The sequence below is a fragment of the Drosophila albomicans genome, chromosome 2L (genome assembly GCF_009650485.2).
Source record: "Drosophila albomicans strain 15112-1751.03 chromosome 2L, ASM965048v2, whole genome shotgun sequence".
Taxonomy (NCBI): Eukaryota; Metazoa; Arthropoda; class Insecta; order Diptera; family Drosophilidae; genus Drosophila; species Drosophila albomicans.
Window position 1 is genome coordinate 24,978,088 of NC_047628.2, and position 25,252 is coordinate 25,003,339.

Here is a 25,252-nt window from a genome sequence, read left to right on the forward strand (position 1 = left end):
TTTAATAAAATTCTTCAAAATATTGTATTGTAATTATGAAATAATGATGATTATTATTTGAGATAATTTCGGAATTTCAAAAATAAGTTTTATAATAAAATACTTCAAAATATTGTATGGTAATTATGAAAGCTAATTATGAAATCATTATGAATATCATTTGAGGTTTCTATTGCTTAAAACAAAAGTTAAATTGTAATTTCGCAATTTTAAAAATAAGTTTTAAAATAAAATACTTTAAAACCTTTGCTGGAAATTAGAGAAAATAATTTATGCCAAAAATAAGTTTGTGTTTGAAGTTAAAGAACATTTTTTTTTATTTTTAACTTTTGACCTAGGGTATTTGCAAGTGCTTCAATCTGTTGAAACTCTGCACTTTGTTGTTGTTTTTGCACCCCTGGTCGCTGACTGCCGTCGACATTTTTGGTTTATTTGCTGGCGAATCCTTTGGAGGCTTATAGTTTTGTAATTGTTTCGGGGCGTTGTTGTTTATTATTGTTGTTATTTTTAGACAGATTCGTTTTGTGCCCGCTGACTGCTGCTCGCACTCGGCACCGAGCCACGCCTTAAATTGCTTTATTCCGCCTAAGGGGGCGAGGGGTGGAGTAAGGAGGTAAAAGAATGAGATAGAATGACTCGTCGGGAGGGGGGGTGGCGAAAAGTGGGCGCGGATTTTGGTTGGAATTGGGCGCAATTTGCATTTTGCGCGAAATTGTGTGTTGCGAGGCGTGTGAATAATGTGTGAGCTTACAGCAGATGCGAGTGTAGATCTCTTCCTCTCCTCTCCCCTGCTCTGCCCACCTCTATAATGTGCTCACTGTGGCACTTGGGTGTCGTTATAATGATTTATCGGCGTAACAATCTAATTAATGTTGTCGCCCAACAACTAAACAGTTAAAGAAATACCAACACTTGGCCTAATTGTAGTGCTCAAGAGAGAAAGAGCATCATACAGACTTGGCCAAGAACTCAGAATTCAGAACAGCTGTTGTCAGGTTATCTTCTTCTCTCAATGTGCTGAGAAGACTGTTGAGACCCTTCCATTTAACCATTATGCACATTCACAATATACGTCGACGGGTTTTTGTCATTACATTTTCATGGCTTTAGTTTTCCATGCGCAACTTTTAAAAATATGAATACAAAATGAAAGACAATCGCAAAGAGGAAGAAACGAAAAACCAGGCGAGACGTGACAAAGGGAAAACCGTATGGCGGAGGGGAGACGACTTTAACGAGCTGCCAGGCAGTTAGCAAAAAGTTTTCCAAGTGCTAAAATGTCTCCCTTGATTGTGAGTGCCGAGCAAACAATCCAAGTGAATGGAGAAGTTTCACGTGAACCTTGCGACAGTTCCAAAAAATGAAAGAAAAAAAAATCACCAAGTAGAACAACAACACGTAAAAATGAATATAACAAAAAAATAAAAAATGAAAATAGGCAACACTTTTCACTTAACAATGCGAGAATAAATTGAATACCTAGAATGTCATTTATTTCGCAAAATTATTAATGTTCCTTTCGTCGCACGAACAATATACGAGAATTTAATTCAATTTCAGTTCAGCTAAGTCCCAAAGTTCGCTGAAACTTACAACAATCAACTGATTGACTGAAAGGTATTTTAAATTAATTGAATTTCTTCCCAAGAAGTTGGAGTTAAGTGGTAAATTATTTATATCGGTTCATTTCCCATGTTATTTGCATAATAATTGAGTGGGGATTTTTCTGGAGTTATTAATGGGAAACTCTTGATTTTGGAAATTATTTTAATGGCTTGTAATTTGCTTTTAAATATGTTATCATGAATTTACTTCATTTTTTATACCCGCAACAATTAGAATAGAAGGGTATTATAACTTTGCGACTGGTATTTTTTGGTATTTTTATTGTAGTATTTTTTATCAATATACCAAATATATCCTTTGGTATATTTTGGTATTTTTGGTATATTTTTCGAATATTTTACGAATAGTACCGTTTTATTTTTTGGTATATTAATTTGGTATAATTTTAGTACTCCATGGTATATTTGGAATGGAGTAATATCTTAATTTACCAAATATGCATTTTAGTATTTTCGCGGTATATTCTTTTCCTATATCTTAAGAATAATATCTGATAAAAATGCTATCTCGAATTTAGTTCTGTTTTATAATTTAAATTTTAATAATTTAAGTCCCTTAAAAGTAGGCAACACTTTTTCACATATTACAAATATTTAAAGTCTGTTGGAAAGTTGTATCCTTGCAAGGCCTTGCTTACATTGAAATACTTTGTTTTACATAAAAACTTGTGGAAATGTTCACACTCTCCACTCACGTCTAATGAAATGCAGTCGGAGTGTTAAGGCAACAATGCCAGTTGATTTGCTAACTTCTTCTCTTCAAGCATTCCCAGTACAAGGCTAATAAGTACACCACGATGATGATGATGATGCTGATGAGAATGTTGAGGATGATGTTCACACCCTGCATACATTTGATGGCCATGAAACAGAGTCGACTCGCATTTCCATCCATCTGTGTTTGCCTCTGGTTAGCCAGTTGAAGCTGTTGCATCCTAAATGGTTGCAACTACGAGTAGACTATCCAACTACTTATATTCTATGCTATCCTATCCCATTCTAAATTCCCCATTCTTTTCCCCCTCGACAACATTCATTCATTTGTTCTTCGTCAAAGTTGTGCGCGTTGTGTTTGTTTTTGTTGATGTAAACTTTTTAATTACGTTAAGTCACTGGAAATGTTTATGACTGCCAACAAACAAATTGCAGCGCATTCTTATGTGGGTATTGAAGTGTTTGCATGTGTTCGCGTGTGTGTGTAAACTAACTAGCTTCACTTTCGGGTGTGTATGAGTGTGCAAGACTGTGTTTTGTTGTGCAGTCGCAAAAGTTTTGCTTGCGACCATTTTAGCGACAGAGTTTTGAGAAGGGAATAGAGACATAGAGCCAACCAGAGAAAGAGTAAGAGAGACAGTGGGAGAGTTTTATTGTACGCGTTGCCAACAATTGCACGAGTATCTATAACTGAAAGTATCTCAATGTTGCATTCGTTTATTGCAGTTGTGAATTCTAGACAACTTTTTGTAATATCACGTACCGCTAAGATAATGCAACTCCGATGGGAAAATACCCTAGAATAGCAAGAATATCAAACGATTCGAGTTTAGAATTAAATCTATAAAAATTTCATTAAATTTGGTCTCACAAATATATAAAGCAAATGTGTCCAAAAGGGGTTGGAAAATATCTTAGAAAGCAAGAATATTAATAAATTTGAGTTAAATTAACATAGTTTTAAAACTATACAAAAATAAATTTCAAAAAATTTGACTTCAAATAAATGATGAAAAGTTACCAAACGCTGTAAATTCATTTCATTACATTTTCTTTAAAATGTACTATAATTATTATTATAATTAACAATTTGGTATAGCTTGCTCACCATGGTATATTTTGAATGCAGTATATCGAAGATTAATATAAAGTATATCTTTATCTTATCTTTGGTATATCTTTAGTACTTTTACGGTATATTAATTTGGTATATTTTAAAATTAATACCGTTTTGTTTTTATAATGGGTATTTCTTTTATTGAGATTAAATTATATACAGGGTATGTGGGAGTCGAGCACACTACTTTCTCTTTCATAGTTGCTTTTAATTGAATTCTGTTATAACTAGAACTTGAATTTTGCGGAAAATTTGTTATGTAGCCGCTTTTCCAGTTGCCTTCATGCAGTACAAATACGCTAAGGGCTGCAAAACACAAATACACCCACATACACATGTACATGACTAGAGCAGACATATGTGTGTGTGCGTGTGTGTGTATCAAATAGCAATTAGGTAAACAAAAGGAAAAGCCAAGCGGAAAACGTATAACATTTTGTGAAACAATTTTATTTGCTTTCAATATTATCATATATTTATTTACAATATATATATTTTTTTCCATGTTTTCATTTTGACTCTCATCGTTTTTTATTTGTCTTTGGCTTGTTGACTTTCGCATGTCGCTTGACAGTTTTCCTCGCTTTTTGCCATGGAAATATGAGACATTTTGCGCTAGCTTGTTGGCAAAATTTGCCGCAAGCTTCTTATGAAAGACGAGAGGAGAAAAACAGAAGCAGAAGCAAAAGGAAAGAACACAATCACCTGGACGGGTTTTAAGTGCTTGCTTGCTTGCTGTTGTCGTCAGTTTATTGAAATTGCGTATTGAATTGCAATGTCAATGAAAACAAAGTAAAGCAAATGCCCTCGGCAAACACACACATTTTAAGGATATGCTCTACATCTCTCTCTCTATCTCTCTTCCTCTAGCTCACTTTCCTGTCTCTTGCTTACGCTCAGAAATGCGCATATGCAAGAATATACCATATATTGAAATTTTCAATTTAAACTCGACCCATATTGAACTAATACTTGCGCTTGTGATGAAGGTAAGCAACTTCTTCTTGTGAAGTACATAGTTTAATATATCAAATCTCTTCAGCAAACAACTTGTCTTCAGTTGAGTGTTGTTGTTCCACTAACCGACAAATAGTTAAATAAGTCGACTGGAAGAAAAGCAAAACTAACATGATCTGAAAGAACCTTGATAACCTTTTCCCCTCCACATAAATATACTCTATATCAAATTTATGCTGGGTATAAAACCTTAAAATGCTGCTCAACAAAACTTGTTTGCAAATTGTGTTAAATTCCCCTCACTTTGGAATCTAATCATCAGCTCAAACCATTTTGATGCATTAGTCAATGCGTTTATAATGACAAGCAATTGCACATTGATTGGCTAATGGCATAATAATTCATTCAAGTATTTGTTTGAATGAATCTCTATGACTATGAATGCAAAACGCAACACACATTCATTCATAACGCAATAAGGAGAATCGAATTACAATTATAATTACAATTATAATCACAAACGGCATACACAAGTTGAGGGATTTTTAATTAGTGGCCAATCAGAGTGTTATCTGAGATGGGTAAAGATGGGCAAAATATGTGGAATGTGGAAAACTGCTGTGTAATTGTATGAATGAATGTGTTTGCAGTCGTTGTCAGTGTGTGCGTGTGTGTGTGCAGCATGACCGAATGCTTGTCAACATGATGTAATTGCCCACACTCGCACATCCTTGCACATAAATGAGCTGATGTCCTTTGGCCGTTGCCGTTTGCCGCTGCATCCTTGTAGTGGTCACGTTGCTCATTTTCGCATAATGTTTTATGCACAACTAAATACAAATGCGCTTTAATGAGCGCTTCTGACCAGCCATGCGGTTAATTTATTATGCAAAACAGGCTTTCACACGCCAGCCATCGTCATCGCCATCGTCATCGCCATCGCACACATTGTGTTGGCCTCAACGATGAGGATGCGCGGCCAGAACATGGCTGTAACTCTAATAATACTGCATTGTCCATTGGCCATGTAACAATTACTTGCACAGTCTTTCCTACTTCAGGGGCTTGTTTGCTGCTGACATTGCTGCTCTTGCTGTTGCAGTTGTTGCCGCAAAGTCGTTAAACGCAGCACTCGCAAAAAAAAAAAAACAAAAAACAAAAAACACACACACAAAAAATTTTGCAACATATCGTGGCATACTTTTTCGGTGTGCAATGGTAAATGTCATGACCCAAACTGCATGTGGAAGCGACGACGAGGGGAAATTGCAAGATTTGGGCGCATTTATCATGGCCGACATGTTAGCCACTTGATTAACACCTTGAAAAGCCAGCAAAGCGGCTCAAATAAATGTAAAACTAAAGCTCGGGCGCACAATTTAAATGCCCTGGAATACAAGTGGCAGAGGGGTATATGCTGTGCAGGAGATTGTGCGGATTTGAGAGTTGTTTGCTTTAGGTATGTTAAATGAAGTTATAATTAGAAATTTTATTTGATTATGCTTAGAATAGCCATGTATGTCTGGCCGTCTGTCTGTCTGTCCATCCGTAGAAACATCTAGATCTCCGAGCCTATAAGAGATAGAGATATAATTTTTCTTCCAAAGTCTTGTAGCAGCTGCACGCAGGTCAAATTTTGGTTTCAAATTTTTTTCAAAGGATATCAAGTAACAAGTGTAATTTTTATGTTAGAGTGACCATTTTCTCTACATACAGTAATAACTGTAATTTTTATGATTCCTGCGATCAGATGAAAATTGTAAAAGTTATTCAAGAAATACTTTTGTATGGCAAAAAAAGCTTACTACAATAGGGTCCTAACTGCTTTGGCTGACAGTCTGGTATGTTTAGTATATTTTATATGTAGTATTATATCAATATACCAAATATATATTTATATTTATTTTGGTATTTTTTGCGGTAGGTGATACCATATTCATCTATTCATTTTAACAATAATACCACAGTATTTTGCGCTTATTCAATATCGAATTGAGGCCCACAACCTTAGCAAGCTTCGTCTCTGTTGGACACATTTTTTTACTTAACCTTTTTTCCTCCTTTTTCACACTTCAATTTTAACTATCAACAACTTAAATTATACAAAAACGAAAACAAATTTCAAATAAAATGCAGATCAATGAAGACATTGATATGTCACATAGAGAAGATACTGTGAACCATCAATTGAAAACTTCAGAGAAGACGGCACAAAAGGCTTCTGAAGAGATTGCAAAAGATACTATTGAAGCTGAGCTACTGTCAATGGAAGGTTCTAATGCAAAGGAGGCTTATTTCGCCAGTCTGGCCGAATGGACAAGACAAGCGCATGAATGGAACTCTTTTGTGAACTTTGTCAACTCGAGCTTTTCGATATATCTAAGGAATCGCTCGCTAGCTAATCGATCTAGGCGCGTGATGTGGACTCCACAACTGAGAGAAGGTCGTCACAGAATTGATCTCCAGGCAGTTGTTGAACTGGACGGATTACCGCGTCAACGTTTGATCTGGGGATTGGGCGGTGTGGAAATGTTGGTAGCTCCATTTTGGAAACGAACTCTTGCCGAAATCTTTGATGCTTTCATCACTATACTGATGAAGATTTTGGTGGCATTTATGTTTATCAGTTTTACCAGTGTTGATGAAAAGTTGCCAGTTGTGCGCATCTCGCTGCTAGCGGAGGAGAACTTCGTCCTTAGTTTCCTCGAAGACTTGCAAGCAATTTTTCAACTGTCGCTTGCTACTGTTTGTCTGATAGTTGTGATGAAGCTACTTGTCTTCTGGTATGAATATCTCTTTTTGAAGTACAATCATGGCATGACACCAGGCAAATATCTCATGAACATACGTGTAATCTATGTAAGAACCGTCATTCCATTGCGTCCAAGGCCAGCTCCGGCTTATATTTACCAAGTGTTAAGTGAACCGTATTATGCCTTCGTCTATCCAGCCATAACACCAAATGCACGCAGAATTTTGGCTAGGGTTATACTCAAGAATTTCATTATACATTGTTCGTTTCCATTCTGCTTGCTTTTGATATTCCCCAGAGATAATCGTACTACCTATGATTTTGCGGCCAAAACTGTTGTGGTTGAGGCGGGAACTGAACGAAGACCGACTGCAAATCGGTTTGATGTACGCAGACGGGGTCATTAGCTTGTAAAAGTAAAGATACTGTAAGTTACAATGCAAATAAATGTTATCAAATAAGCTTATCATGAAATGTAGTGACATCCTTCTAGGTCTTACCGTTTAGATGAGATGCAGTGGCAGGCTTTTCGCTCTTATCGTTTGGTGTTGCGTTGGGACAAACGATGCATATATGTTATATGATATGACATTATTAGCATGTTATTACAAAAAGGTTTGACTCTTTTTATATACATCAATTGAATGTACTTATAACCTCCTAGCTATTACCAGTTGAGTTATATAAAGAAACATATAGTACTACGATTTCATAGACTAGTTTTTTACACGACCTTCCAAGAATTTTAAGAGTATTGCCACATGAGAGTATTTTCAGCCTCCAAGCTCTTACTATTTGTGCAATTTGTTCAAATTCAGTCAGTCTGGGCAAATGATTTTATGGTTAAATAGCTGAAGATATATTCGTTTATTAATGCGATTTCTTAGTTTAGTTCGTTATAGAGCCTATGAATAATCATAGGGTATTTCGAAGTGCATCACATGAATGTATTTGCAGCCTCCAAGCTCTTACCGTTTAAGCTATACGTTGATAATCATTTAATTAGTCGAGACAATCTATTTTATATTTATGAAGACATTTATACATCTATCTTGTACTATGTTTTCTGACTTTAGTTTTTAATGTAGCCTTGCCATTATTTTAACTTATCCTCATCAATTGGATGTATTTGCAGCCTCCAAGCTCTTACCTTTTTGATTATTCATTGGTAATCATTCAGGCACTCGAGACAAACGTTTGTATATTCATAAACTTAAATATATGTATATCCATTTGGTACTATAATTTTTCACATTAATTCTTCATAGAGCTTTTCCATAATTATAAGGTATCTTGAAGTGCATCAATTTGCAACATTGCTACGCAACACGATGTTATTTTCGTTGTTCTTGTTGTGTGTGCATTTAATATTTGTGTCATATTGCATGGCTCGTTGGATATAGTCCAAAATATACGTGTGTGGGATGTGTGTATGAGTGTGTGAGAATGTGTGTGCTTTTGACGTCTATGATGTGTGTGCATTGGATATGCATGTGTGTGTGTGTGTGTGAGTATGGCATATGTACGAGTTTTATAAGTTGTGAGCCAAGTGGAGGAGGCAGCGAGGCAACAAATGCCGTTGGATTTGCATGTGCGGGATTTGCAGTCGAGCGGAACTTGCAAAGGCTAGCAAAGAGGGGAAGGGGAGGGGAGATGGCAAAGCCATCCCAATGCCAATGTGATGCATACTAAATACAACAACAACAAATAAAAACAACGAATGGGAATGGGAATGGCAACAACATATGCGATATTCTGTTTAAGTTAAACGGATTTTAAAAGGCTTTGCTAAACACTTGTGCACACTAAAGATTACAAGGATGATGGCGAACCCGAGCATGCAGGAATCGAAGGAGAAGAAGAAGAAGTTCTAGTTGCAGTTGCAGATGCAAATGCAGATGTAGATTGTGATCCACAAACCCAAAGCCAATGCCAATGCCGATGCCGATGCTTAGTGCTGATGCTGCAGATGTTCTCCTTGCCAAAAAAAAATGCAAAGAAAAAAAACTGCACATTGTCAGAGAAAAAAATTTAAGGAACAGCAACACGAGAGATAGAGATAGAGATGGGAAAAAAGCAAATTGAGTATAAGAAAATGATTGCAATCCCTGCACAATTTCTGCCACTTTTTTAGTCTCTACCATCATCAAGTTGTGCGTCGAAAAAAAAAGGAAAGAAAATGGCAAGAAGCTTGCCAAATAAACACAAGCTAAAAAAGTGCATTAATTGCGAGCTTGGCAATCAAAGCTGCTGCAGCTGAAATATAAAGCAATTGGCTCAGAGATTGTTGTAATTTAACCTTAATTCTTTTTAATAGAATAATTGGCAAGCGATATATAAATTAAAACTTAGAAAACTCTATTTCTAGTAACTAAAAGAATGATCAACATTATTTTAGCACACATTGGATGCTCTTTTGTTTTGCTCAGCTTGATGAGTGCAACTTTTAATTATTCGCTGGCAGTCAAAGCAAAGCACAGCACGATGAGCTAGCTATAAGCTGTACGGATTCTATTATCAGTACTTTGGTATTGTTTAAGCATTTGCTTCCTTTCGATTCCCTTTGAGCTCTTCCATCAAAATACTTCCTCATTGTTCAACTGTCTGTCTCTCTGACTGTGTTTTGGTTGACAATGCCAGAGCATTGATAACCTCACAATCGATTCACATGGTCAACCATAAATATGCTCTGCTCTGCTCTCTTTCCATCACTTTGCTGTTTCCTTTTTGACATTATAGTGTGGCGTCATAAAGCGAAGCCCAGTTGGATGTCGAGTTTTTAAATGGAAACCCAAAACTGGCACTAGAGCACACTACACAATTGGAGTGGACTCTGCTGCTTCTCTGCTCTGCTCTCTGTGTGCCACACATCAGTTGTTGGCAGGAGCACGTACAGCAATTGCTTTTGTTCGGGGATATCCATAACAAAAGTCGCAATTGTTTTGAGTATGGCATAAGTTCTTTTGGCTTTTTAACCTTTTTGTGTGCGTGTCTGTGTGTGTGTATGTGGAGTTCGACATCATGTTGGAAGATATCATTAAAATCATATGCTGCACTAGTCAAAAACTGGCGACTGACCCTCATGCGATATTTGAATATAAAGTTCAACAGTTACCGAGATTTCTATTTCTATATACATTTTTTTTATGTTTTGTTCTCAACCGCAAGACAACGAGAACTGCGTGGTCGTCATACTGCTCACATTTAACCATATATTTCTAACATAATAAATGTTACAGCTGGTCGACTTTAAGATGCTCTTTGTTCATTACTAAAAATACAGACTTCGCTTTAAAAAATTTAATTTTAAATTTTACCTAATATCTAGTATTTTTGCTGTTTCGACGATCACATTTTGTTTAGAATATTATTATTTTGTTTAGTATATTGTTGCCAGGTATTCGTTAGTTGGTATTTTGTGGTATTTTTGAACCCCAAGATTCAGTATTTTGTTAATACTTATATACAACTTTTGGGTCAAATTCCAATAATTGTTTTTTAATCTCAGCTGAAATATTAGTATCAAATTAGTATATTGTTGTTTAGTGTTTTATAGTTAGTATGTTATTTTGTGAATTTTTATTACACAAAAATTCTCTTCAATTCTGTTTGCTAGTATTTATCGCAGTTTATTTGTTATTTATTTTATCTTTTACGTCCATAACTAAAAGGAATAGTTTTTTATACCTGAAAGCCAATATTTTGACGTCTGTGGTATATTTCAAATGTTATCAATATACTTTCGGTATTTTTAGTATTTTTGAGGAATATTATTTGGTATAATACCGCGCTGTTTTGCTTTTACTCAAAATGGGTAACGGGTTTCTTACTTGTTTTTATATAAAACTAGTTTTCATTTTTATGTCGCTTCCTCTGATTTGCAAATTTTGTTAAACGATATTCATTTTCATATCAAACACGCTGTCTGCCAATTTTGATGCGCCCCGTTTTGGGATTAAAGTGTATTAGAAAATGTTATAAAAATAGATGACGAACGTTGTCTGGTGGCCGCATTGCAAAAGTTTCCAATATCACAGGCTGGTAAATTCAGGCTGACAGCAGCAGGAACAGGAGCGGGAGGGGGAGCGGGTGTTGAAGTATTCCCAGGCGTTATTGGCGACTGATTCCTGGTCTCCAATCCACGCTCCGTGGGTTTCGCTTTATGCGTGTGTGTGGGCGTTGGTCACTGTGTGGTCGATGTGTGGCTAATGTACATGTGTGTGTGTGAGTGTGTACGTGTGTGTTGTGGCTAGAATGTCTGCGTGCAACGTGGGTGTGTGTGTGGCATCAACGGCAGCAACAGCAGCAGCAGCTCTGGTGGCATCGCGCATTGAATTTCATGACGTCATTAGTGTTAATGACATCAGAGCTATGCATAATGCAGAAGTTTAAATATTGTTGCCACACTTTGGCTACGGCCAACGGCTTCTTATGCTCCACATAATGAAAACTTGCATGTTGCATGTGGCATGCGGCAAAACGAGCAACGAGCAACTAGCAACTGGCAACGAACAAGCAAGCAGCCATAGTACAAAAATGTAAATGAAAGAAAAATAGAACAAAATGTGAATACTTTGCCATTTTTCCATGGAAAATAATGAGCCATAAAGTGTGCGCAATTACAGTTTGGGGTGGGCGCAAAAGGGGGCAAAACTGTCTGGGAAATTGTGGCACTTTTTCTGTGGTTTCCTTTTTATCGAATATATGAAAGGATTTCTCTATCTCCCAGTCCCCCTCTATTACTTTCCATTCACTGGCTTTTAGTCTAGATGTCAGATTGTATTTCATTCACAGTTCGTCCAGAGTTTCGTTTAGTTTGGTTTTAGTTGAGTTCAAACAGTTTCCAATCTTTAATCATTAGACTTGAACATGCAAAATTTCAAAGCGTCCAAAACATGTTGTAAAGCTTTTTGTTGACAAATTTTTGGTTCAACAATTTATTGAATTTCAAGCAAAGAGAATTCTCTTTTTTCTGCTCTATTTTTAATCAACAAATCAATTTGAAAACATGCCAAAAGGGACTAAATTTATATTTATTTAAAAGGAGAAATACAACATTGAAATATTATTGGATTTGTTTTTATTTTGTTTTGCCTTTGAGATACAATTCCATAAAAAAATGCATAGCATTTATTATGATTTGTTTTATAAAAAGAAATTACGTATACGCAAGAGTGGATTGCATCACCCTCTACTCTGCTCTGCTCTCGACTAAAACATTGTCAGTTCATTATTAGTTGCTTAAACTCCTATTAGCCAGTTCACTAATGGTCTTCGCTGCATTAAACCAATTTCGTTGGCTTTTTATGGAGATTCCCCTCGACTTAATGAGCTGTGGATGCCGCTATTGCGGCGGGCAAAGCAAAGTCGCCAACTCATCCGCTTAGAAAAGTAGTTATTAATAGTTGTTAGTGAGGCTTTTGGCTAGTTATTTTCAACTGGCAAACGTGAAGCAACTAAAGCTGCGAAAACTTATTAACACTTGGTTTTTTTCGGTGGGGATAGTTTAAAATGATTGGTTCTCCGCGAAGCGCAAATTAAAATGCGCAAGTTTTGCGCGGAGCGGGTGCAAAAATTATAAAATATATTGCAAACGAAGTTTTTGGGAGCCCAGAAACTTTTTGGCCAAGAACTGTGCGACGGGAAATGGGCGAACAACAACAACGACAGCAACAACAGCAAGAAAAGCAACAACTTTTCGGCTGGATTGCTGGTAATTGCAGTTGTTGCCAGTTGGCCGAAAATTGCAGAAGAAGCCGCGGCGAAACAACTGAAATAGCAGCAATTTCAAATGAGCAAAAGGCAACATTATGGCCGCAGCTTCTGGCCATCTTTCAGCGCCCTTTCTCCCACTCTCTCGCTCTTTCGCTCTCTCTGAGTTTCCACTCGAACTCTCTCAATCCGTTGTGGACATGGAATTCGCTGCTGTCTCCTGCTACCAACTTTGTTTTCAATTTGCGTCGCGGGCTGCCACATAAATGAAATTGGCCAGCACTTTACGAGGTGTTGGCCCATTTGCTGCTTTATGGCCAGAACGGCGTACAAATACCGATACACATGTATTCACACACACACACACACACACACACACACACATACACTGACAACATTTGTGTGTGTTAAACACATGGACTATCTAGCTTTATCTGTTGATGGTTTTTTCATTATTTTATACATATTTCATGGTATTCGAATGGAACCTTTGCATTTTTCATTACCTTGCCAAACAAATTGGCGTTGACAACAACGCCGAGCAGATTTCCCCAAAGGATACCGACAACAACAATAACCACGACAGCAACAACAACAACTACAACAGATATCGACAACAACAACCACGACAACAGCAACCAACAAAAAGTAAATTTAAAATTGAAATCAATAATGTATTTTGGACTTTACGTAGGCGACATTGCAATCAGTTAAAGTCTCTCCCCGCCGCATTGAGGCTGACAACAAGTAGGAAAAGGGGAAGGGGGTGGAAAGAGCGGGAGAAAGTAGCAAAATGGCCCATGATGCTGATGAGCAGCCATTGATGATGCCATGATTGCCATTATTAACTCAAAGCTCATCCAATTATTTATAAACCTTTTTCGCACTGACGGAAGTTTCCTTTGCTCACATTTTCTCTGTCGCCTTCAATGGAATTTTACAATTTTACAGCACAAATATGAATTTATTGCCATGCATAATGATATAGCCCTTTAAAAAGATCTAGCCAACTGTAAAAATAATAAATATATTACCTAGCATGGGAAAAGGGTGAAAAATAAGATAAATTAATTTGGGTTGATTGATTAAAGATAAATTTTATACACTCCAAAGTTGTCGCAACAAATTGTATTTAATATTTTAAACCTCGATTTGTTTGCTATAATATCAGAGGAAGAATCCGTTTATTATTTATTTTTTGCAAAATGTTGATAAAGCTCTTTTCCTCTTTGCATTTAAAATTGATGCGTTCTTATGCATGCGGCAATTTATTTGTGTCATAATTGATGTATACAATATAAATACAGATAATACCTAATTTTTTTTACGGTCAAACGTGATAACATTATAATGCGCGCATTCGGGAATTATGCTGATGGAATGAAGGCAAAAAGAAACTAATACAAAACAAGTAAGAAAGCTACAGTCGAGTGTGCTTGACTGTGAGATACCCGCAACCCATTTCGAATAAAAACCAAACAGTGCAGTATTATTCTTAAAATTAATTAATATATTACAAAATACTGAAGTATACCAAATTAATATATCGCAAAAATACTAAAAATATACCGAAAGCTATAATCAGTATATTGATATAGTAGTTCTTTTATTTAAGTTCTTTAAGTTCTTTTAAACAGTGCGGTATTATTCTGAAAATATACCAAATTAAATTAATTAATCAGTATATTGATATATCGATATAATGAATATATCACAAATTACTAAAAAATATACCAAAAGATGTGATTGGTATATTGATATAGTACTTCACTTAAAATATACCATAGAATACAAAGTTATAATGCCCTTCTAGCCCATGGGTGGCAGGTATAAAAAAAAACAAAAACTGACAACAATTTAATGAAAACGGTATACCGGAAAAAACAACCGCAGTTTTTTTTGTGTAACGCAATGTAATTGAGGGAAAACTGATTGTAACAAGCGGAGAACAAAAGATTTTCTTTAGCGGGCAAATTCAAATTTAAAATTCTGCAACGTGTCGCAGCAGAGTTGCAGGTCACGTGATGGGCGCAAAAACGAGCCACAAAAGGCGAAAATGCGGCAATATGAGAGAGTGGAATGGGGGTAAAAACTGGTTAAAAGGCACAACACAACACACAAAATGTAGGGAAACGCGTGTTACCAGAGCGAAAGAGAGGGAGAGAGAGAAAGAGATGAGCGATACTACAACTGCAACATTTTGCCTGCAACTCGTGTTTTTTTAATTAAACCCAGCGACAATTTGACATCAATATCGAAATTAAGATCTTGCAGTGCGAGCGCAGGAAATGCAGCTAGCCTGAGGGGGGCAAGTGGCAAGGGGCAAGCGGCAATTGGCAAGTGTGGCATGTGGCATGTTGAAGTAGTCGCCGAGTTGCGGAGCAACATCCGCTCAGCCACAAAGTGCGGATATCCGCCGCAACAATTTCCACAATTTTGTTTTGTCATTTTCAATTTTGCACATTGCAAATCACGTTGCGGGGCGTGGCAACTCGCCCTCGTGTTATTGATGCGCGAAAGCAATATTCTCTCATACACTCCCTCACATTTATAGGGTATTTGTGTTGATGCCACAATGCTGCAAAGCTAAAGATACGAACAGACACACATTGATGTGGCAATAAAACATTTGCACGAAGCGGAAGAAGCGGTGAAGAGGAGGATCAAGGGAAAAGTCGAATTGGAAACTCGTTGTCAGGGTTGTGGGGGAAAATGCTGACAGAATTGTCAGCGTAACGGCAAAATAATTGCGGCCTCTGCAAGTGACGCAAAATGCTCCATCAAAATGCAAAATGGTAGCAAAAGTTCCAAATGAAAGCCTCAAAATGGGACAACTTAATGAAGCACTCAAAAGTTGCACAAAAAAACAAGTGGGGAGAGAAAAGCGAGAAAAAAAAAAAACTGCAATGACATATGACTGACAAAGTTAACAAGTGCAAAAAAAAGTAAATGCAAAATGGGTGTGTGGACAAATGAGAGTACTTTGCATAAAATACCCTGCAGTATAATCCCATTTATAATCCGCGAAGAAAGTATATATTACAACACAAAATATAATTTCCTGAGTTGCTACTTTTAATTAAATTCATAACAATCCTTTCTAATTGTCCAACTTTTGGAATACCCACTGAAAGTTAAGGTATTTGCAGCAAACTGTAAAATATCACTATGTCAGCTATCAAATGGCAATAAAAATTGCGACGTGAATTTATATGTGTTATTAAAAACATAAATTTTATAAATATCGAAAGACAGTCAAAAGAGTGAGAGAGAGAGAGAGAGAGGGAGGTATGGGCGTTAACTGCCAGCAGCTTGTTTGTAACGTTATGAAAACAGTTTGTTGTTGTTTGTTTGTTTTGATCTGAATTAAAAACTCATAAACGATTATAAATTGCCTGTACTTTGGGATGTGAGAACTGAATCGCTTATTGCATTAAGTTTTTAAACGTTACGAGCATTGCAATTGACACTTCATTGACTTGATTCGAGAGAGGAATACGTAAATAAAAAATGAATAGTGATTTTACTGAAAAGCTTTGTTGATCTCTTACAAATTTAAAGCAAAAGAGAATTTAAAACCTTTTTATTGCCAAAAAATACAGTTCATTCGATATGTACAGAAAATTCGTACAAATTCTTTTGTGGTAGAATTTAAGAAAAAGTTTAATGCAAAGCAGCCGTTTTAATTTTACATTCAGCGCACAAATGTAGGCAAATGGTTTGTGAAAATGGTGATAAGCTTGAGTGGAGATCTCGTGACTATGGCGGTTTCTTAATGCACTCGTGGGACGCAATTAGCTTTCTAATGGCAAGTGAAAATAAACAGCATACTTAAAGTTGACTAAATACTTGAGTTGTCCGTAGTTTAAGCCGTGGGGCTAAGCTTAAAGCTGATTACGCACTTTTCAGAATAAACGTTGGGCAAATAAAAAATGAAAATGTATTAAAAAAAAACACTGCGAAACGTAGAAAAATAAACAACAACGATACGGACATAAAACCACGAAGAACTCTTTCAAAAAGCTCAACTGCAAGATATCCTTTATTGATTGTCAGAAGTGTTTGGTGTATAAACGAAACTTTGGATATTTATTGCAATAAAATGTAAATAATTGAGATAGTAAATAGCAGATTCTTTAAAAGTTGAGAGAGAGTCTCACATGCTCTTTAGTAATATTTTACGAGCATAGGGTATTTTGCGGAAGCGAAGCAGGCAAAATGGGCAAATGAATAAAAATGATTGTGGTAGCGCTGTGAAGTTAAGCAGAAGCAGACATGAGGAAGACGAACGCGTGTGAGGCAATAAAGCAACACATAAGCCACATAAAAACAAAAAAAAAGAAACGTCGAAGAACGAGGGAGAAGAGTGTGCTCGACTGTGAAATACTTGGAGTGGTAAAAAATATTCTAGATATGCGTAGTAGCTTCAGTTGTATGTCCTCCAAAATTGATGTCTTTAGCTCTTGTAGTCTTTGAGATAGAAATGTTTGTATACGCGGACAGACAGCCAGACGGACGCGGCGTTGCCACCTTGTGATAATACCTTACTAACTTGCGGTTAATGCGAAATAAAGACACAAATACTAAGGGACGTCAAAGTGCGTGAGTAAGGGCGAAAACAGGACATGAAAGAAATGGCGAATTAAGAGGGAGAGGAACAGCTTTAACACGCGGCCGCCTGCGTTAAAAGTTTTCAATTTTTACGACTTCATTAGAAACGCATGATGAGCAATAATGATAAGACACAGACACGCACGCACACTGCGAAACACTGTGAAACGCAGCGAAGACAAGACGAAGGATGCGAGACTGCGATAAGAGAGTGAGCAGGACAGATTCAGACAGCTGTTGCCCGACATCGCAACTACTTACACACACTACACAAACAACCACTACAACAAGCATAACTACAACGACTACTACAACTACAACTAATAGAACTAGAAGACGGACCGCAAAACGCAAAAAGTCACGAGAGGAGGGTGGCCAACAACAACAAACAGCGTGGGTAGAGCAAGAAGAGAGAGCGACGTGGAAGTCGAAGTAAGCAGCATGAGAGCGACAAGTAGAAGGCGGAGTCAAAGGCGACGGCAAAATTGCGACAAGATGAAGGAAGTGAAGCAGCTGGAAAATTACTCCACACACTTTATGAATGAGTGTCATTTAAGTGGCCAAATGTGTGTATGTGTCTGTGTGTCTGTGTGTATTTTCGAGTGTGTTGTGGCTGGCAACTTAAAGGCAAACAGCGGGAGCACAAGTGAAGGAGTGAGAGTGACATATATCAAGCGAGGGCGAGAGAGCAGGAGTGTGAGTGTGAGAGCGCAATGAGTAGCTGTCTGTAATGAAAGTTTAAATTGTTTTTGTTTTCCGAATGCTTAGACAAATGTGGACTAACATGAGTTTGAGGTTTAGGGCTTTGAATTGGGGTTTTGGTTTGGGTTTGGGTTTGAGTTCGTTCAGTTCGTTGAGTTGTTGTTTTTGGCATTTGGGCTAATAAATTCAGTTTTTACACGAAAACACATAAATATTGAGCTGGGAGCTATTGTCTCTGTTGTGTTATAAAGTTTATCATAAATATATTGTGCTTTTTGTGTGCGAATGTCTGGGAGATGGGGAATAGAATAAAAAGATAGCTTATGCAAAAAAGGGCAACACATGATAAATAAGTGGCCAGAGAAAATATGTGGGAGTCTGAAGATGAAGATTAGCAATGCTAAGAGAACTGTTGAGAGCTTTTTAAGTGATGACACTATCGAAAGCTCAAAGAGATTAAATTTTATATAATTAGCTGTCGAATGCTTAAAGAGATGAAATTTCTTATAATTAGACACATTTTGTAATTGGCTTTAAATTTTAAATCCATTTATAGACAAAATACGTCATTCCCTTTATTTGAAAGTTATTCTTCAGTTTCGAGAGCCTTTTAAGTGATTACACTATCCAAAGTTTAAATAGATTGAATTTGATATACATAGTTAGATGACACTATCGAAAGTTTAAAGAGATTACATTTTATATAGTTAGTTACATATTGTAATTGGTTTTATTTTATTAAATTTATAATCCATTTATATACAAACTGTTTATTGCCTTTCTATCATTTAGAAATTATTCTTTGAGTTTAAGATGAAGATAGTAATGCTTAGAGAACTGTTGAGGAGTTTTTGAGTGATTACACTATTGGAAGTTTAAAGAGATTACAATTTGTATAATTAGCTACATTTTGTAATTAGGTTCCACTTCATTAAAGTTTGTAATCCATTTATGGACAAATCCTATCATCTGAAAATTAGTCTTCAACTTTGATAATCAGATTTCAGGGCAAAACTATTTATCTTACAGTTCAGTAGTTGCAGGTTCTGTAAATCGATTAATCCAATCTTGCGGATTTAATGCAGTTGCCGATGTCTGGGATTGAGAACTTGCACAAATTGCTTTAAACCTTTTTCAATTCGAATTACTTTGAAATCAAGTTATATGAACTTGTACTCATACTCGTAAGCACAATCAAAGGCAACCACCACAAATATTTGCTCAAATTGAATTTGGCTCAATAAGAAATGAAGAAAAGCAAAACGCCAGCAAAAAAAAAGACGAACGGAAAATGAAAACACAACTTAAATGAAAGCCAATAAAAAGCAACTTGGAGGACAGTAAAAACAATTTGTCGACTTGCTTTTAGTTTCTTGCTCCTTTACTTCTTACTCACGCTCGCTCAGTTTTATGTGAGTGTGTGTGTGTGTGTGTGAGGCGCCTCAAGGCGCCTTCTGTGCTGTGCTGTTCAACAACTTCCGTTCGACTAATTTCATTTACTTGGCCAACTGCGGCAGAAGCTGAGCAACTTGTTAACTGGTAATTGATTTCATTATGCCCCCTTCTTCTCATTTTTTGGCGGAGGAGGAAAGTGCAAATTATGCTGCGGCTGTGACAAAGGAAAAGCCATCAAATTTTCAGAAGAACCGTAGACGCAAATCGACTGCAATTTGTTGTTGTTGTTGTCCCTTGACAACTTGTTCGACTAGTTTGGCATATGTTTACATAGGAGAAGGCGTGCCTCCACAAAAAAAACTGGGAAGAATCAACTCTTACTCTTAGTATTTTGTTTTTTATTTTTATATTTTTTGGCCGACCCGCTTAGCAAGTTGCCAACTGATCAGTATGCGACAACATGACACATACATTTTTCACCAATTTCCGTAACAGTCGCTGGGATTCACTAGGAATACTCTAACTAAGGTTGTTTAGAAGATAATATTAGGTTTGGAACAGGAGTGAGATTTATAGTTAACAGAAAAATATAATATATGTATATAGTATATGAAAAGTTAATAAACACTTCCAAAGATTCTTCTTTTGATAATCAAAAAAGGTAGAAATAAGAATTGATACAATTTTTATTTCGCAACTATAAACGCACATTATTATTACGATTAAGTTTTGGTTTTATATTTCTATTTAAATCACTGTATTCCAAATTTGGACAGCTATGAGCTCATCGCTTGTAGTTTTGGTTTCGTTTTCAAAGCTTGTTAGATGCTGGCAGCATTATGCATTGGCTTGAGAAGATTGCATCATACATTTCTTGTGTGTTGATTCAAAGCATTCATATACTTAAATGTGAGCTTGAAAACAAGTTATCAGCATGGGGATATAGCTCAGTGGTAGAGCATTCGACTGCAGATCGAGAGGTCCCCGGTTCAAACCCGGGTGTCCCCTAGGAAGTAACTTTTTTTGCAATTGGTTGGAAAGTTTTTAAAGAAAAGATCACGGATAATTTAGTAAAAGAAAAAGCATGAAAACAAAAGCTTAGCAAATGGCGATGAAAACTTTTAACGCGTTGCATATTTTATTATTACTTTTTGTGCATTTTTAAAATTTGCAGAGTACATTTGAAAGTGTATTTTAGTTTCGCTTCGTCACCTTTTCAGCTTCGTTTTACATTTCGACTCGGTGTGTGTGTGTGTGTTTTTTTTCTTTTTTTGTAGTCATTTTTGGCATTTCGTTTTCGTGCTCTCCGTTTTCAGGTCGTGTGTCAGTGACATTGTTATCCTTTCGTTTGGTTGCTTATCCTTGTCGTCTGGCAAATGGAACCTGAATGTGTTTGCTATGTATTTTTTTTTACCCGTGCTCACTTTGAAATCCCGTCGCATCTTTGAAATCTGCGCGAAATGCAAAAGAAAATTGTTTTCATTTTCCATTTTTTGCTGTTGTTTTTTTGCTCTTGCAAATGTTGTGCTTCATTTATCATTTGCTGTTGACTTTTATGCGCGTCATAACTCCAGAAACGGACATTGATTTGACTTTGAATCCCAAATGTCCTGGAGAGTGGCCAAACCAGTTTGATTATTATCCTGTTCATCTGTCTTCTCTCCTCTCACTCTTTACCTATCTCTATCTCTTTCTGCAATTCACACGATGCTTGAGCTTCAACTAATTGAACCTGTAATTGGCTGCAGGTGTCCTTGGTCTCCTCCTGTTGCTGTAATTGGATGCTGTTCCTTCATCTCCAACTCTCTCTCTCTCTCTCTCTCTCTCTCTCTCTTGCAATTGCTGCAGTGGGAAAACGCTTTATTTGCATATAATCAAGCGAATTGCAAATTGCTGGCGTTAGCTCATCAATAGAAATGAGTTCTCTGCCACCTTCCGTCTCTCTTCCTCTCTCTCTCTCTCGTCACAAGCATTTGGCTAATTTGTTGGACAAATAAATACAACGTGAGTTCGATCCATTCTCGACCCATTCACTGCTTAAACCAGAATTCCGTGGTATTTGCAAATAATTTCAATTATTATTTTCCAGGAACACTCTTTCGCGTGGGCGTCAACAGCTTATTAAATACCTTTTATTCATTCGCATTTGCATTTTAATTTTCATTATATTTTCCCCGCTACTTTGCTTTGGTTTTGCCTTTTTCTGAGCTAACCAAAACATGTCCATCCTTTGTTGACCATTTTATTGGGGTTTTGGGTTTCTCTGTGCACCGTCAGCTGTTGCAAAAGTTATCTGATAGCTGCGAGCATAAAACTGTTTAATCCCTGCGAACAATTTAAAGTAAAATAAATACTGCAAAGTCTGAGTAATTAACTGATGCTCTTCAGTATTGCACTGCATATAAATTTGTTTAAATAAACAGTTATTTTCAACACGATTATCACTTGGGGATATAGCTCAGTGGTAGAGCATTCGACTGCAGATCGAGAGGTCCCCGGTTCAAACCCGGGTGTCCCCTAGGAAACATTTTGCCAATTTCAATTAATGAAAATAGTGTTGAATGAAAAATTTTAAAAAGTAAGAGAGAAATTCTTAAAAACAGAATCCAAAAAATATTAAACAAAGTAACTATTTATATAAAAAAAAGAAACAGAGATTGTTAGAGACGATTAAATTATTTTTCCTTCTTTAGTATGCCTTAGTTTGATGTCTTTTTTCTAATAAATAAAATGTGTTATATCTTTACAGATTTTGCAATTCATGTTGTGCCCAAATATTGTACAAAATTGTCAACAAAATTTGATAAACGGTAAGTTTTTTCTTTATTATTTCAAGACTTTCTTATCTAGTAAAAAAATACTTCAGATAAATTGATTAACTAAATAGCTATCTTATCAAATACAACATACATATAATTGAAGATGAATTTTGTTGTTGTCTTTAATTATTTAATAAGATTAAGTATAACTTAATAAGTACCTCAACAACGCAGGGATAGTAAATGAAATGAAACCAAACGCCATGAAGATTAGAGTTGATTTTCTGAATTGCTGTCTTATCAAACATTACATACAATTGAAGATGAATTGATTAGCTAAATAGCTACCTTATCAAGCATGATATATAACAGAAGATGAATTGATTAACTCAATTGTTGCTTGCGTACTTTTTCATTAAAAGTTCTTATTATAACTTGACCGATTATTAAGTCAAGTGCGCATTTGCTTAGAGATAATTAAAGGCTGCTTGCTTAGAAGTGTGTGTATTATTATTGAGTTGATTAGACAATTTCTTTGCTTTTATATATTTGAGTATCGGTTATCTAATCTAACATAGTATATAGTGAAAAAATTCTTGAATAATCAAACAAAATTCTAAATAAATAAGTGAATTGTTGCACATTGAAGAAAGGAAATATCTTGGCGAAATAAAACACTTTCATCTGCTTTGATTATTCATTAGCGACTCTCATGTCATAGTTTTACATAATTTGTGCAGTAAAAATGTTAAGTTAATATTCTGCTTACATTGTGTGCATATTAATTATATATTCAACAATGCCATCAACTGTCAAATTCAATTAGTTGAAATCGCAACTGTTTAGCTATTTAATGAACTTGTTGCATTATTGAAATCCTTCATAACGAGCAACCTCAATTGTTGCCGGGGCAACAACATTCGGATTGCCAAGGCACAAGCATGGCACTTGCCATGAATACTGATGTATTTATTGCCATTTAAAATGTGACATTAATGTTGCATGCCGCACATTGCACAACAGTTTAAGTCGGAGATGGAGACGAAGACGAAGTCTTTGAAAGTGCTTTTGCTTTCGCTCTCTTCTCCGGCTGCTAAGTCAGAATTCTCAGAATTTGCGCAATGGGAAAAATAACTTAATTTTTCCACATATGCGCTCATGGCAACATATAGTAGTGTGCTTACGGCATTTCCATGGTATGCAACTCATCACTTAGACAGAGAGAGAGAGCAAGAGAGAGAGGGAGCACGAGTGGAAAATCTTTGCGAATATTTTGTGGCATGCCTCGTCATCTGTGATATGGATAGTTTAGTTGCTGTACTGTCGATATATATAGAAGATATGTCGGTGAGGAGGCGACACTCTGTTAAATGAGCATTAATAATGCATGGCCAGCATGAACGATCGTTAGGCCGAGCGGCACGCACATTTATGTTAATGTCTCTTGGTTGGCAAAACAAAAGGAAAAGTCAGGAAAAGCAATGTTGAAAGCGAGTAAGTAAAATGCCACACAATAAGTGGATGAGTTGCTGCGTTCGAGTATTTGAGACAGTAAATACGAGTAGTTGTTGTTGTTGGAGTGGGGAGAGAACCTGCTGCTGCTGCTGCTGCTATAAACTGTTGCCGGTGGCAAGGACACGCAGGACACACTTGAGCTGTTCAATATTTGGGCTGTCATTGTTGTTATTCTGGCCTTGTTATTGTTATTGTTTTTGTAGTCGTGCGTGCGTTAAAGCCAACACGTTTCCTAGTGTCCCTGTTTATGTACAGCGAGTGTGACTGTGTGTGGGTGTTCGACTGTGTGTGTGTGACGTTGTGTGTGCGTGCTTTCCAATTAAGTCGGAGAGATAAAACAAAACATGGAGCTGAGGTGAAAGCCAAAGTTTGTGTAAGCCAAGACAATGCTCAGCGGTTACAGTAACAAAAACAACATGGCTGAAAATATATATGTGTATGTATGTACTGCTACACACACAAGCACACACACACACACTAGCAGCTCACTCGAAATATGCGCCTGGCAATCAGCAAGCAAATATTAGAGTACAAAAATCGTTGCCTACTTTTAGGCCTGCGTTGAAAGCAGCCCCAGGAAACGAAGTTTGCAAATGCGACTCGTTGCTGTCTTTCCCTTTTTGCGTGCCTCCCTTCTCACACTCGACACAATCAATAAGCATTCACCTAATCTGAATTTTCATTTTGGAAAATTGCGTTGCCGTCGCGTCTTGGCTTTTGTTTGCCGGCTCGTTGTCTACGCGTTTCGAGGTTATTATTCAATTTTCGCACAAATTGCTCACATAAGCGGATTATGTACACACACACACACACACTCACACACATGAATTGACTTTGCAGAATGTGGAATAAAAAACAAGCAATAAATCAGCTTAAAATTTACACTTTGCCGAATGTCGAATGTCTCAACAAAAGTTTTTCACAATTCGACAATAATATTTTATTTTATTTTTTTTTGTTACAACTTCGTGCTGTAATCGATATAGAAATCCGCTTAGCTTTATTTGCTTTTTCATCAACTACGTATTTGATGTATTTTCTGGTTTTTTGTGTGTTCTCAACAATTGCCCTTGACTGTCTCACATTTTTTGGAGTGCATTGTAACTCGGGTTCTAATGAAGCTGAAATTTAATATGCCTTCAGTAAACTGACTTTATTAGGGGAATATATGTGAGAAGGGTTACTCCTGATTAGGTCTTTTGTTCCCTAACTGAGGATTTGGGCTTTTCTTTTGATAACGATTTGACACTATTGTGTGAGTTCTTTTTTATGGGAGAACTCTATTGAAAATGAGCCGAGAAACAGGATAAAGGTTGAGGGCAGCATATCCGACCCTAAAGATGTGTTTAGATTTATGATTAGTATTAATAGCAAAGATAATATAGAGATGGAA

General features: G+C 36.5%; 1 protein-coding gene and 2 non-coding genes across 4 annotated transcripts; all 3 read left to right on the forward strand.

Annotated features, from left to right (window-relative positions):
- Positions 1–6,450: 6,450 nt before the first annotated feature.
- On the forward strand, positions 6,451–7,757 carry LOC117564224 (uncharacterized). 2 transcript variants are annotated; one of them, XM_034242912.2, is made up of 2 exons: positions 6,451–7,592; positions 7,659–7,757. In XM_034242912.2, exon 1 carries the CDS (start codon positions 6,544–6,546, stop codon positions 7,570–7,572), a length of 1,029 nt encoding a protein of 342 aa, XP_034098803.1. In that variant the 5' UTR covers positions 6,451–6,543; the 3' UTR covers positions 7,573–7,592; positions 7,659–7,757. The 2 variants fall into 2 exon arrangements, with proteins under 2 accessions (XP_034098803.1, XP_034098802.1); XM_034242911.2 differs by having other exon boundaries at positions 7,645–7,745.
- Positions 7,758–20,521: 12,764 nt separating this feature from the next.
- Trnac-gca (transfer RNA cysteine (anticodon GCA)) lies at positions 20,522–20,593 on the forward strand. The gene has a single exon. It is a non-coding gene; the product is annotated as a tRNA-Cys (tRNA).
- A 1,439-nt stretch (positions 20,594–22,032) lies between these two features.
- Positions 22,033–22,104, forward strand: Trnac-gca (transfer RNA cysteine (anticodon GCA)). Its single transcript has one exon. It is a non-coding gene; the product is annotated as a tRNA-Cys (tRNA).
- Positions 22,105–25,252: the final 3,148 nt, after the last annotated feature.

Bases quoted from the DNA above. Each gene is read 5' to 3' on its own strand.
- LOC117564224 (XM_034242912.2), top strand. From the start codon at position 6,544: ATGCAGATCAATGAAGACATTGATATGTCACATAGAGAAGATACTGTG.